The 13,740-nt window shown below is 48.3% G+C and overlaps 1 protein-coding gene across 7 annotated transcripts in view; it reads left to right on the forward strand.

Moving 5' to 3' along the window:
- The window catches only part of MTMR1 (myotubularin related protein 1), a 122,433-nt gene that overhangs the window by 38,986 nt on the left and 69,707 nt on the right, over positions 1-13,740 (forward strand). For all 7 annotated transcript variants that reach the window (XM_075323800.1, XM_075323796.1, XM_075323797.1 and 4 more), the window contains one exon: positions 2,890-2,991. In XM_075323800.1, coding sequence (XP_075179915.1) covers positions 2,890-2,991 — 102 coding nt within the window. The remainder of the gene's footprint in view (positions 1-2,889; positions 2,992-13,740) is intronic.

Below are 13,740 nucleotides of genomic sequence, written 5' to 3' on the forward strand. Positions count from 1 at the left end.
AATCACCAGGATTTTCATATTTAACCGAAAGCCAGTGCTATACTGGCACTATCAGGCTAAGTCTCTACATACCTGTAGTGGTCAGCTTGGATGTTTAGGTTTTAAAGAGAACCTGTCACCACTTTATTTGGCTTTAAGCTGCGGCCACCACCACCGGGCTCTTATATCCAGCATGTTAGAAATAATGCTGTATATAAGAGCCCAGGCCGGGGGTATAACATAAAAAAACACTTTATAATACTTACCTAACGGTCGTGCGGTGGGCCTTATGGGCGTCTCCGTTGTCCGGTGCCGGCGCCGCCTCTTATGGCCATCTTTGTGCTCCTTCTCTAGCTGCGGTGTATGACGGGTCTGACGTCATACACACTCGCCAGCATTCAGGTCCTGAGCAGGGCAGATTAAAGTATTGTAGTGCGCCTGCGCAGAACTGGCGAGTCTGTATGACGTAGCCGCGTCATGCACACAGGCTTCAGAAGGAAGACGAAGGTGGCCGAAAGAGGAGGCGCCGGCACCGGACAACGGAGACGCCCATATGGACCACCGCATGACTGTTTAGGTAAGTATTATAAAGTGTTTTTTAGGTTATACCCCCGGCCTGGGCTCTTGTATACAGCATGTTAGAAGTTAGAATGTTGTATATAAGAGCCCGGTGGTGGTGGCCGCAGCTTATAGGCCAAAAAAGTGGTGATAGGTTCCCTTTAAAATCCAAGAAAGTTTATAAAATTAGCAGCTTGTTGAGTGACAGTAGCTGAGGAGCAGATTATGTCTGGGGGTATTCATAGTTATCCCTTCCCCCTGTTAGAATTAGCATAAGTATTGTACAAATTGATGTAACTTTTCACTTCCAGGACTCGTGGTGAGGTCATTTTCGAAAGCAACATTTTTCTGTTGGCTGAGGCCCCACCCCTTCTGGTCACATGGGTCTGACCTCACCACAGGTCCTGGAAGTGAAAAGTTATTTTGATTGTACAATACTTATGCTAATTCTAACAGGGGGAGGGGATAACTATGCATACCCCCCAGATATTACCTGATCCTCAGCTGCTGTCACTCAAGAAGCTGCTAATTTTATAAGCTTTACTTATCTTGGATTTTAAACCTAAACATCCGAGCTGACCACTAAAGGTATGTAGATAATCAGCATGATTGTGCCAGTATAGCACTGGCTTTAGGTTATATACGAAAATCCTGGTGATTGGTTCCCTTTAAAGGGGTTAACAGGCACAGGTGGATCGCGGATCCACCTGCGCCTGCAAGGCACAAATCTGCTGTACAAATGTGCAAACGTGCGGTGATCACCATCGACTCACCCTGGTGATTGGTTCCCTTTATGAAGTCTGTGTCCCTATCATCATTAACCCCTTAACGACCCATGACGTACTAGATACGTCATGGATCGTTTCCCGGTAAGCCCCGCCCCCTGCCGGCGGGCGGCGGCGAGACGCGCACATATCAGCTGTTATCAACAGCTGATATGTGTGCCTACTAGCCGCGGGTGGAATCTCTTCCACCCGCGGCCATTAACCCCTTACATTTCGCTGCCAAAGTCTTGGCAGCGATATGTATATGGGCGCCGCCATGACAGTGACTTACCCCGCCGGAAGTCACGTGACATGATCACGTGACTTTCGGCGGTTGCCATGGTAGCACAGGGTCATGTGATGACGCCTGTGGCTAACATGAGTCACTTCCTCTCAATGCCGGAATACAGCCGGCATTGAAAGTGAAGCAGCAAATCTGCAGTTCTCAGCTCTGTAGCTGAGATCTGCAGATTGTGCAAAGCGATCGGATTGCTGATCGCTATAGCCCCCTAGGGGGACTAGTAAACTAAAAAAAAAAAAGTTTTAAAAAATTAAAAAAAAATAAAAAAACCTAAAAGTTCAAATCACCCCCCTTTCACCCCATTGAAAATTAAAGGGTTAAAAAAATAAAAAAATACACACATATTTGGTATCGCCGCGTTCAGAAATGCCCGATCTATCAAAATATAAAATCAATGAATCTGATCAGTAAACGGCGTAGCGGCAAAAAAATTCCAAACGCCAAAATTACGTTTTTTGGTCGCCGCAAATTTTGCGCAAAATGCAATAACAGGCGATCAAAACGTAGCATCTGCGCAAAAATGGTACCGTTAAGAACGTCAGGTCAAGACGCAAAAAATAAGCCATCACTGAGCCTCAGATCCTGAAAAATGAGAACGCTACGGGTTTTGGAAAATGGCGCAAAACGTGTGCCACGTTTTTCGGACAAGCTTGTGAATTTTTTTTAACCCCTTAGATACAAGTAAACCTATACATGTTTGGTGTCTATAAACCCGCACCGACCTGAGGCATCATACCCACACATCAGTTTTACCATATAGTGAACACGGTGAATAAAATATCCCAAAAACTATTGTACAATCCCACTTTTTTTCCGATTTTTCCGCACTTGGAATTTTTTTGCCGTTTTCCAATACACTATATGGTAAAACTTATGGTTTCATTTAAAAGTACAACTCGTCCCGCAAAAAACAAGCCCTCATATGGCAAGATTCATGGAAAAATAAAAAAGTTACGCCTCTCGGAAGAAGGGGAGCAAAAAACAAAAACGCAAAAACGGAAAGTGCCCGGGGGCTGAAGGGGTTAAGCTGCTATGTGGCTTACTGGCTTGGACATGATTTATCCCATAGAGCAGTCCCCGGTGATGGGGCAGGATATTCCTTCTTTCCCGTGTATGGGTCTGATCAGCAGTTTTCAGCATAGAGCGGCCCAGAGACCTCTCCTGTTATTAGAGGGGACTTGCAAACAGTGAAATTCTTCACCTTCCTCTGCTGGAACCATGCTTAATAGTAAAACGCAAAATTACAGCTTTCTATGTAACAATTCTCCTTTGTTTATGTCTCAAAAGGATATGAGGAACTTGCGACTGGCGTACAAGCAGGAGGAGCACAACAAACTGGAAATATTTGAGAATCTTATAAGGCATGCGTTTCCTGTCTCTAATGGCCTGGTAAGTCAAGTCATTGACCTTTCTAATCTATCATTAGCAATGCACTGAAGTGGTAAAATAACTGGGGCTACGGATTGTATCGGGGCTTTTAGCGGGTACAGAAAACATCTGATTTTACAGTAATTCTAGTCTCTTGCGTCAGTGATTACTTTAGATGAGCAAACGGTTTATAATCGTCTTTGTTATAGCCAATATTTTGTCCTGATTACTTTTCTGATGCCAAGCCACAAATCTTAATGATAAAATTCTACTTTCCTTGAGCTAAAAGTAGCTAAACTTATTTTTTCTTATTTTTTCAATTATCCTCTATGCATTGCAGACATATAAATTATGCATTATACTTTATCTTATTTTGTTTCCTTCTCCCTCAATATTATGCTGTAGTGTTGTAAGTGCCCTGTTTATGCTCTTTCAGAAGCTGCTCTGAACTTCTCAGCAGCAAAATCCTGACACTAAATATAGTGTGTATGGGAGTTTCGAGCCTTTATGCTTCCCAACCTTGTTCTTAGACGTTGAAAATCCCATATACTGGCTTTTTTAATATAGTGTAAGGATCTTTGTTCAGCAGCAGTTGAAAGAAGCTTCTAAAGGAGCTTAAACTGTAAATTGACACAGCACTGAAGCATAGTGTTTGGTAGAGAAGGAAGCAAAATATGGTAACTATATTACAAAATTTCTTACCTTTACAATGTCAACCTGTCATCATATTGTACAATACAAACTGCATACATTAAGAAATAGATCTTAGTCCTAATGGTGTTGGTGTACTTTCGTTGAAAGTGTCTAGCTTTAGAACTAAATAGCTGATGAGTCTATGTACTCAGTCAAACTCACTCTGCGTGACTGACAGCTGCAGCTTGTACTCCGTTATGGGAGGTCTCAGCAGGGGAGGAAAGACACTGAAGAGTTTTCAATGAGGCTAGGTGGGTTTAATACGGTTTCTACGTAGGAGATTTTAAACTGCGTCAAAGGTTTTGCTCCAGCCATAACGATACATTAAATAAATCCACACACATTTTGGGTGGGCATTCGCTTTTAATGGTGACGTCTGATACACCAGCTTAGTTGCAGCATTTGCAGATTTTGCTTCCCTAAGCGGCTCTAATCCACAACTGTTTTGGTGAGCGCTTTAGGCTGTGTTTGTCTTCACTCTTGAAGGACTTATCCAAGACCATTTGGGTTTTTTTTTTAACAGGGCTAAGCATTTTTGCCCGGCGCGATCACAGGCTGCAACTGCTAGATACTTTTGCTTCTTTTTCACTTTACGTCAACAGCTCTTCCTCTTCTATGCCACGCTGTCAACCAAGTGTTAATGTTAACATCATGCTGATAGACATGCGGCTCTCCATAGTTAAGCAGCAAGGATGCAACTGTCAATCATGGCATCTGCAGTAACGACCCCATTCATAGAGCAGAGTGCAAGAGTAGCCGTTGATCCATAGATGTGACGTTAATGGAAACTGCAGAATTTCGGCTGTAGTGAGCGGTCATAGATATGCGCCAGTCAGTATAAGCAGGCAGTTAGCAACTACATGCCTGTAAGTTCCTAGCCCCATAATAATATAACCCTCTTATTCTTGTAGCTGAAGATATAGTACACTGGCATTTAGGGTGACATATGTGCCCAACATTGGATAGCACTCTTCCAAGTTATACACTAGCTATATGCCAGTGTGAATGCACATATGTGCATTTAAGTGCAAAGGTGCATGTAGTGTATGTATGTATGTAGTGTATGTATGTGTGTGTATGTCTGTGTGTGTCTGTGTCTGTATACATATATGTATGTGTGTGTATATATATATATATATATATATATATATATGTATGTATGTATGTATGTATGTATGTGTGTGTGTGTGTATATGTATATATATATATATATATATATATATATATATATATATATATATATATATATATATATATATATATATATATATATATATATATATATTATAGTGTGTGTGTGTATATATATATATATATATATATATATATATATATATATATATATATATATATATATATATATATATATATATAATAAACTTTCCTATTCTGCTTTATTACATTCAATTTAGCGCTAATAACCCCTGAACTTTTCACCACCGGGCATGAGAGAGAGAATGAATTAATGCTGTGCACATTAATGGGACACATGCTCAACCTGTTGACCTCTGCCGGTTGCGTCAGTGTCTCCAGACCCAGTCACTTGCCGTGTTCAGGTTTTAGATTACAGGAATCCCTGGTGCATTGATATTTTTCTCTCTGGTTGGAGATTAGTTATGTGCACCCAATGAATGACACCTTTTTAAAAATAATCTGTAATTCCTGAATACATTTTTGTTTTTTACAGCATAAGCAAATAAACGACTATTCCCACATTCTAAAGTAATAGCTTATCATTGGGATATGCCATACCTGTAGGATCGGCCTGATCTCTGTCACGTCCACCAATCCTGAGAATGAGAGGGATGCTCCGCCGGGGTGGGGCCGCGTCCTCTCCGCCGGGGTGGGGCCGCGTCCTCTCCGCCGGTGTTGGGCAAACTGTAATGTTCAAGTGAAGCTTCTACAGTTCCCAGCACAGCTGAGTGGTCCTGAAGCGTCTTCATGCAGTGAAAACTGGTTTACATGCCTGTACACGTCATTCTCGGGATGGGTGAGGTCCAAGACATCAGACACCTTCGATTTATAAAGTATCATCAGCCTATCCTAGTAATTCACCGTCACTTTAGACTAGAATGTCAACTTTTGGACATCTTGAGATGTATTGACATGAGTTAATTTGTGTTTTGTGACTATATTATATTACTGTGTGTACTGTATTTTCTGACACTTCAGTCAAAAGCATTTAATTACATACTTTAGATTTTTGAGTAAATAGCATTTCAATGTATTTTTCTTAATATTACAAATAAGATTGGCATTATTTTTTCTTTTTCGCTCCTAATTGGGAGACCCAGACAATTGGGTGTATAGCTACTGCCTCCGGAGGCCGCACAAAGTACTACACTTAAAAGTGTAAGGCCCCTCCCCTTCTGGCTATACACCCCCCCCGTGGGAGCACGGGTCCCTCAGTTTTTGCTTTGTGCGAAGGAGGTCAGACACGCACGCATAGCTCCACTGTTTAGTCAGCAGCAGCTGCTGACTATGTCGGATGGAAGAAAAGAGGACCCATACTAGGGTCCCCAGCATGCTCCCTTCTCACCCCACTTTCTGTCGGTGGTGCTTGTTAAGGTTGAGGTACCCATTGCGGGTACGGAGGCTGGAGCCCACATGCTGATTCCTTCCCCATCCCCATTAGGGCTCTGGGCGAAGTGGGATTTTACCGGTCTCCAGGCACTGAGACCGTGCTCCATCCGCAGCCCCTGGAGAAGCCGCTGGATATGGAGCTGAGTATCGTCAGGGACATGGCCCTGCTCCGTCAAGGTACTCTGTGTCCCCGTGCATACGCGCGCACACCGCAGCATTGCTGGGTGTGTTAGTGCGCCGGGGACAACAGCGCTGCTGCGCTTGTGCCATTTCCTCACTTCAGCTTAGCTGAGTGGGTAGACTCAGGGAGAACGGTCGCGCCGGCCGCTGGGACTGCGACGCGGCTGGGACTTGTGGTGCGCCGGGGACTTCCGCGCTGACCGTGCATATATCACGGCCACGCTTATTACTACAGTCCCCGGCTTTTGCGGCCTAGTTCGTTCGTTCCCGCCTCCGCACCTGCCAGTCAGGAGGAGGGCGGGACGCTGTACAGAGCATCAGCGCTGAGGGCTGGAGTCTTTTTTTACATACTCCAGCCCTCACACCAGGCACAGTAGGACGCAGTTTCCCGCACTTTGTTTGTGGCACGCCCACGGTCCGCCCCTCTTCACAGAACGCCGGCAGCCATTTCTGCCTGCACGCTGAGCTGCAGAGGGGAGACGGGGAGACCCAGACACGGGATTCTACGGCCTCATACCCGCTGTTCAGCGGGCGGTAAGCAGCCTCAAGGGCTCACCCCCACTTGTGCCGTTTGTATACTGAGTATTTTGTGTTTGCAAATACTTCGTACTGTACGGTCGCTGGTGATTCTCGGCTATATACTCTCCTAGATTATAAGGAGGCAACAGCATGTCGTCCGCAAAACGCAAGGGTGCCAAGGCACAGACATTATATGCTGCCTGTACCGCATGTGGGGCTGTTCTACCGGCAGGTTCCACTGACCCCCATTGTGTGCAGTGCTCGGCCCCTGTGCAACTTGCACAGCCGGGGCCTCTGCTGGACGTGACCCAGGGTGTACCACCTGTGAATGCTGTCCAGGTGACAGGAACGGAGTTTGCAGCTTTTGCTGACAGATTGTCTATGACCATGTCAAAGATTCTTGAAACATTGCAGTCTAGACCAGTAACTCAGACCATGGACACTGTGGCATCATTGCTCCCTGGTCCCCCTCAGCTGGAACACTTCCAAGCTCCGGGGGTGTCACATGCACCCCAGGGTGACGATTCTGACTCGGACGACAGTCCCAGACAACCTAAGCGGGCTCGTTATGAGGGGCCCTCAACTTCGTCTCACTGGTCAGGATCCCAGCGGGACGAATCTATGGGTGATGAGGCGGATGTAACTGATCAAGATTCTGATCCTGGGACCGCTCTCAATCTGGATACACCGGATGGTGACGCCATAGTGAATGATCTTATAGCGTCCATCAATAGGATGTTAGATATTTCTCCGCCAGATCCTCCTGCGGAGGAGGCAGCTTCACAGCAGGAGAAATTCCATTTCAGATATCCCAAGCGTAAATTAAGCACTTTTCCGGACCACTCTGACTTTAGAGATGCAATCCAGAAACACCACGCTTATCCTGAGAAGCGGTTTTCTAAACGGCTTAAAGATATGCGCTATCCTTTTCCCCCTGACGTGGTCAAGGGTTGGACCCAGTGTCCCAAGGTGGACCCTCCAATCTCCAGGCTTGCAGCTAGATCTTTAGTTGCAGTAGAAGATGGAGCGGCACTTAAAGATGCCACTGACAGGCAGATGGAGCTCTGGCTGAAATCCATCTATGAAGCTATTGGAGCGTCGTTGGCGCCAGCTTTCGCAGCCGTATGGGCACTCCAAGCTATTTCAGCTGGGCTTATACAAGTCGACTCGGTCACACGTACATCTGCCCCGCAGGTGGCACCATTGACCTCTCAAATGTCTGCATTCGCGTCTTACGCGATTAATGCTGTCCTGGACTCTACGAGCCGTACGGCGGTGGCGTCAGCCAACTCCGTGGTTTTGCGCAGAGCCCTGTGGTTGAGAGAATGGAAGGCAGATTCTGCTTCCAAGAAGTGCTTAACCAGTTTGCCTTTTTCTCGTGACCGATTGTTTGGGGAGCGTTTGGATGAAATCATTAAACACTCCAAGGGTAAGGACTCATCCTTACCTCAACACAGACAAAACAAGCCCCAACAAAGGAGGGGTCAGTCTGGTTTTCGGTCCTTTCGAGGCTCAGGCAGGTCCCAATTCTCCTCGTCCAAAAGGACTCAAAAGGATCAGAGAGGCTCAGATTCTTGGCGGACTCAATCACGCCCAAAAAAGACAGCAGGAAGAACCGTTACCAAGACGGCTTCCTCATGACTTTCAGCCTCCTCTCTCCGCATCCTCGGTCGGTGGCAGGCTCTCCCGCTTTGGCGACATTTGGCTGTCACAGGTCAAAGACCGTTGGGTGAGGGACATTCTGTCTCACGGGTACAGGATAGAGTTCAGCTCTCGTCCTCCAACTCGTTTCTTCAGAACTTCCCCACCGCCCGACCGAGCCGATGCTCTGCTGCAGGCGGTGGCCGCTCTAAAGGCGGAAGGAGTGGTGACTTCCGTTCCTCTTCAGGAACAAGGTCACGGTTTTTACTCCAATCTGTTTGTGGTGCCAAAGAAGGACGGGTCCTTTCGGCCCGTCCTGGATCTAAAGTTGCTCAACAAACACGTAAAAACCAGGAGGTTCCGGATGGAATCTCTACGCTCCGTCATAGCCTCAATGTCTCAAGGAGATTTTTTAGCATCAATAGACATCAAAGATGCGTATCTTCACGTGCCGATTGCGCCAGAGCATCAGCGTTTTCTACGCTTCGTTATTGAAAGCGAACACCTGCAGTTCGTAGCGTTACCTTTCGGGCTGGCAACAGCCCCTCGGGTCTTCACCAAGGTCATGGCAGCAGTAGTAGCTGTCCTGCACTCGCAGGGTCACTCCGTGATCCCGTATTTGGACGATCTACTTATAAAGGCACCCTCTCAAGAGGCATGCCAACACAGTCTGAACGTGGCACTGAAGACTCTCCAGAGTTTCGGGTGGATTATCAACTTTTCAAAGTCAAATCTAACCCCGACCCAATCACTAACATATCTTGGCATGGAGTTTCATACTCTCTCAGCGATAGTGAAGCTTCCACTGGACAAGCAGTGCTCTCTGCAGACAGGGGTGCAATCTCTCCTGCAGAACCAGTCCCACTCCTTGAGGCGCCTCATGCATTTCCTAGGGAAGATGGTGGCAGCAATGGAAGCAGTCCCTTTCGCGCAGTTTCATCTGCGCCCTCTACAATGGGACATTCTCCGCCAATGGGACGGGAAGTCGACGTCCCTCGACAGGGATGTCTCCCTCTCTCAGGCAGCCAAGGACTCTCTCCGATGGTGGCTTCTTCCCACCTCATTGTCAAAAGGAAAGTCGTTCCTACCCCCATCCTGGGCGGTGGTCACGACAGATGCGAGCCTATCAGGGTGGGGAGCAGTGTTTCTTCACCACAGGGCTCAGGGTACGTGGACTCAGAGTCCACCCTTCAGATCAATGTTCTGGAAATCAGAGCAGTCTATCTTGCTCTGCGAGCCTTCCAACAGTGGCTGGAGGGCAAGCAGATCCGGATTCAGTCGGACAATTCCACAGCGGTGGCGTACATCAACCACCAAGGGGGAACACGCAGTCGACAAGCCTTTCAAGAAGTCCGGCGGATTCTGAAGTGGGTGGAAAACACAGCATCCACCATATTCGCAGTTCACATCCCAGGCGTGGAAAACTGGGAAGCAGACTTTCTCAGTCGCCAGGGCATGGACGCAGGGGAATGGTCCCTTCACCCGGACGTGTTTCAGGAGATCTGTCGCCGCTGGGGGATGCCGGACGTCGACCTGATGGCGTCACGGCACAACAACAAGGTCCCGGTTTTCATGGCACGGTCTCACGATCACCGAGCTCTGGCGGCAGACGCCTTAGTTCAGGATTGGTCGCAGTTCCGACTACCTTATGTGTTCCCACCTCTGGCATTGTTGCCCAGAGTGCTCCGCAAAATCAGGTCCGATTGCCGTTGCGCCATTCTCGTCGCTCCAGACTGGCCAAGGAGGTCGTGGTACCCGGATCTGTGGCATCTCACGGTAGGACAACCGTGGGCGCTACCAGGCCGTCCAGACTTGCTGTCTCAAGGGCCGTTTTTCCATCTGAATTCTGCGGCCCTGAACCTGACTGTGTGGCCATTGAGTCCTGGATCCTAGGGACCTCAGGTTTATCTCATGATGTTGTTGCCACCATGAGACAGGCTAGGAAATCATCCTCCGCCAAGATCTACCACAGAACGTGGAAGATATTCTTATCTTGGTGCTCTGCTCAGGGAGTTTCTCCCTGGCCATTTGCATTGCCTGTTTTTCTTTCCCTCCTGCAGTCTGGGTTGGAAAAAGGTTTGTCGCTTAGCTCCCTTAAAGGACAAGTCTCTGCGCTATCCGTATTCTTTCAGAAGCGCCTGGCGCGACTTCCTAAGGTACGCACGTTCCTGCAAGGGGTTTGTCATACCGTTCCCCCTTACAAGCGGCCGTTGGAACCCTGGGATCTGAACAAGGTTCTAATTGCTCTCCAGAAGCCACCTTTCGAGCCTATGAAGGAGATTTCCTTTTCTCGGCTTTCACAGAAAGTGGCTTTTCTGGTGGCGGTCACGTCTCTTCGGAGAGTGTCAGAGCTGGCAGCGTTATCTTGCAATTCTCCCTTCCTGGTGTTTCACCAAGACAAGGTAGTACTGCGTCCAATTCCAGAGTTTCTTCCCAAGGTGGTATCTTCCTTTCATCTCAATCAGGATATCACTTTACCATCTTTGTGTCCGCATCCAGTTTACCAATTTGAAAAGGGTTTGCATCTGTTGGACCTGGTGAGAGCACTCAGGATCTACATTTCCCGCACGGCGCCTCTGCGCCGTTCGGATGCACTCTTTATCCAGGTCGCTGGTCAGCATAAAGGGTCGCAAGCTTCCAAATCCACCCTTGCGCGGTGGATCAAGGAACCAATTCTTCACGCCTACCGTTCTGCTGGGCTTCCGACTCCTTCTGGACTGAAGGCCCATTCTACCAGAGCCGTGGGTGCGTCCTGGGCATTACGGCATCAGGCTACGGCTCAGCAGGTGTGCCAGGCGGCTACCTGGTCGAGTCTGCACACTTTTACCAAGCATTATCAGGTGCATACCTACGCTTCGGCGGATGCCAGCCTAGGTAGACAAGTCCTGCAGGCGGCGGTGGCCCACCTGTAAGAAAGGGCTGCCTGACAGCCCGATCACGAGGTATTCTTTTACCCACCCAGGGACTGCTTTTGGACGTCCCAATTGTCTGGGTCTCCCAATTAGGAGCGAAAAAGAAGAAGGGAATTTTGTTTACTTACCGTAAATTCCTTTTCTTCTAGCTCCAATTGGGAGACCCAGCACCCGCCCTGTTTTTTCTTAGGGTATTTGTTTTTCGGGTGCACATGTTGTTCATGTTGATAAGTTACGTTCTACGATATTGTTTATCGGATTGAATTTGTTTTTGAAACAGTTATTGGCTTTCCTCCTTCTTGCTTTTGCACTAAAACTGAGGGACCCGTGCTCCCACGGGGGGGTGTATAGCCAGAAGGGGAGGGGCCTTACACTTTTAAGTGTAGTACTTTGTGCGGCCTCCGGAGGCAGTAGCTATACACCCAATTGTCTGGGTCTCCCAATTGGAGCTAGAAGAAAAGGAATTTACGGTAAGTAAACAAAATTCCCTTCTTTTGGTAGTCAAAAGTGGCATACGTTGTATAGAAGGCCTACGTACATCCAATAGGTAGGCAGCTGCCTATATTCTTGGGGAGACGCTCTTGTGGTGGATCATTAGGGTTAGTGAATTAGGGTTCTGTGCCGGGTTGTGGGACACGGTAACGCTGATCCTCTTTTGCAAACACTGAAATGTTACTTGTGTCTTCCCTTTCTCCAGTCTGTTGGTAATGTCTTGTTGCCCCATGGCTCCACACCCCGGGGTCGTCCCCGGCTCTGATGGCGGAGAGTTGTCTTCCTGTGGCCTCTCAGGAGCCGGTTGTTTCCCCGATGATCAGCAGTGCCTTTATCATGAACTCCCCAATATGTGAGGAATATGTAGACCCGAGATTCACTGTGAACTGATCGATGAGTAATCGCTGGTTTTAGATTCGGAAAGAATTGTGCATAACTGAATAATTGTCTCTTTGGATGGTAGTGAAGCGTTCATGATTCAGCTCTGCCTGCAATCCTCCCTGGATCCAAGATATTTATTTTTTTGCTTTGCGTATTTTGTTCACTGCCAGGAAAACTATACCATTCTGTTGGAAGGATGTAAAGACCCCCGTGTTGATATTACAAGCTGAAAAAAACATGTTTACTAAGACTGAAATCAGCTGCGACTGTGGAAAGGATGAGGCGGGCATGACAGTGGACATTTAATCTACCCGGATTAAATGTTTCTAAATTTTGCTTTCAAGTTGAATATCGCTCATTTTATGTTACTGGCTTATTCTTTTGTATGAGCGAGCAGTCTCATAGCTTACAAGTACCCAAGCTACCCCATATTTATGTGAAGAAGTAATCCAGCCCATCTCACATTCACATCGGGAGGTGTTGGCGAGTCTTAGGCTCGCCTCTCAGGCGTCGGCGGCTCTTAGGCTCGCCTCTCAGGCGTCGGCGGCTCTTAGGCTCGCCTCTCAGGCGTCGGCGGCTCTTAGGCTCGCCTCTCAGGCGTCGGCGGCTCTTAGGCTCGCCTCTCAGGCGTCGGCGGCTCTTAGGCTCGCCTCTCAGGCGTCGGCGGCTCTTAGGCTCGCCTCTCAGGCGTCGGCGGCTCTTAGGCTCGCCTCTCAGGCGTCGGCGGCTCTTAGGCTCGCCTCTCAGGCGTCGGCGGCTCTTAGGCTCGCCTCTCAGGCGTCGGCGGCTCTTAGGCTCGCCTCTCAGGCGTCGGCGGCTCTTAGGCTCGCCTCTCAGGCGTCGGCGGCTCTTAGGCTCGCCTCTCAGGCGTCGGCGGCTCTTAGGCTCGCCTCTCAGGCGTCGGCGGCTCTTAGGCTCGCCTCTCAGGCGTCGGCGGCTCTTAGGCTCGCCTCTCAGGCGTCGGCGGCTCTTAGGCTCGCCTCTCAGGCGTCGGCGGCTCTTAGGCTCGCCTCTCAGGCGTCGGCGGCTCTTAGGCTCGCCTCTCAGGCGTCGGCGGCTCTTAGGCTCGCCTCTCAGGCGTCGGTGGCTCTTAGGCTCGCCTCTCAGGCGTCGGCGGCTCTTGGGCTCGCCTCTCAGGCGTCGGCGGCTCTTAGGCTCGCCTCTCAGGCATCGGCGGCTCTTATGCTTTCATTTCATTGTAGTAAATATTAAAAATTAACACATTTTTAAGCTAACTCAAATGATAAATGTCCATTTTTATAGTACCGTATTGTCTTTGGGCTGACGGCCAAGCAGAAGGCCCCACTGCTGTGCGCTCTGAGCTTTGCACTCCGTACATTGATGATCATTAGGGTACGTTCACATCTGG

Source organism: Anomaloglossus baeobatrachus, chromosome 9 (genome assembly GCF_048569485.1).
Source record: "Anomaloglossus baeobatrachus isolate aAnoBae1 chromosome 9, aAnoBae1.hap1, whole genome shotgun sequence".
In the NCBI taxonomy this organism is placed as follows: Eukaryota; Metazoa; Chordata; class Amphibia; order Anura; family Aromobatidae; genus Anomaloglossus; species Anomaloglossus baeobatrachus.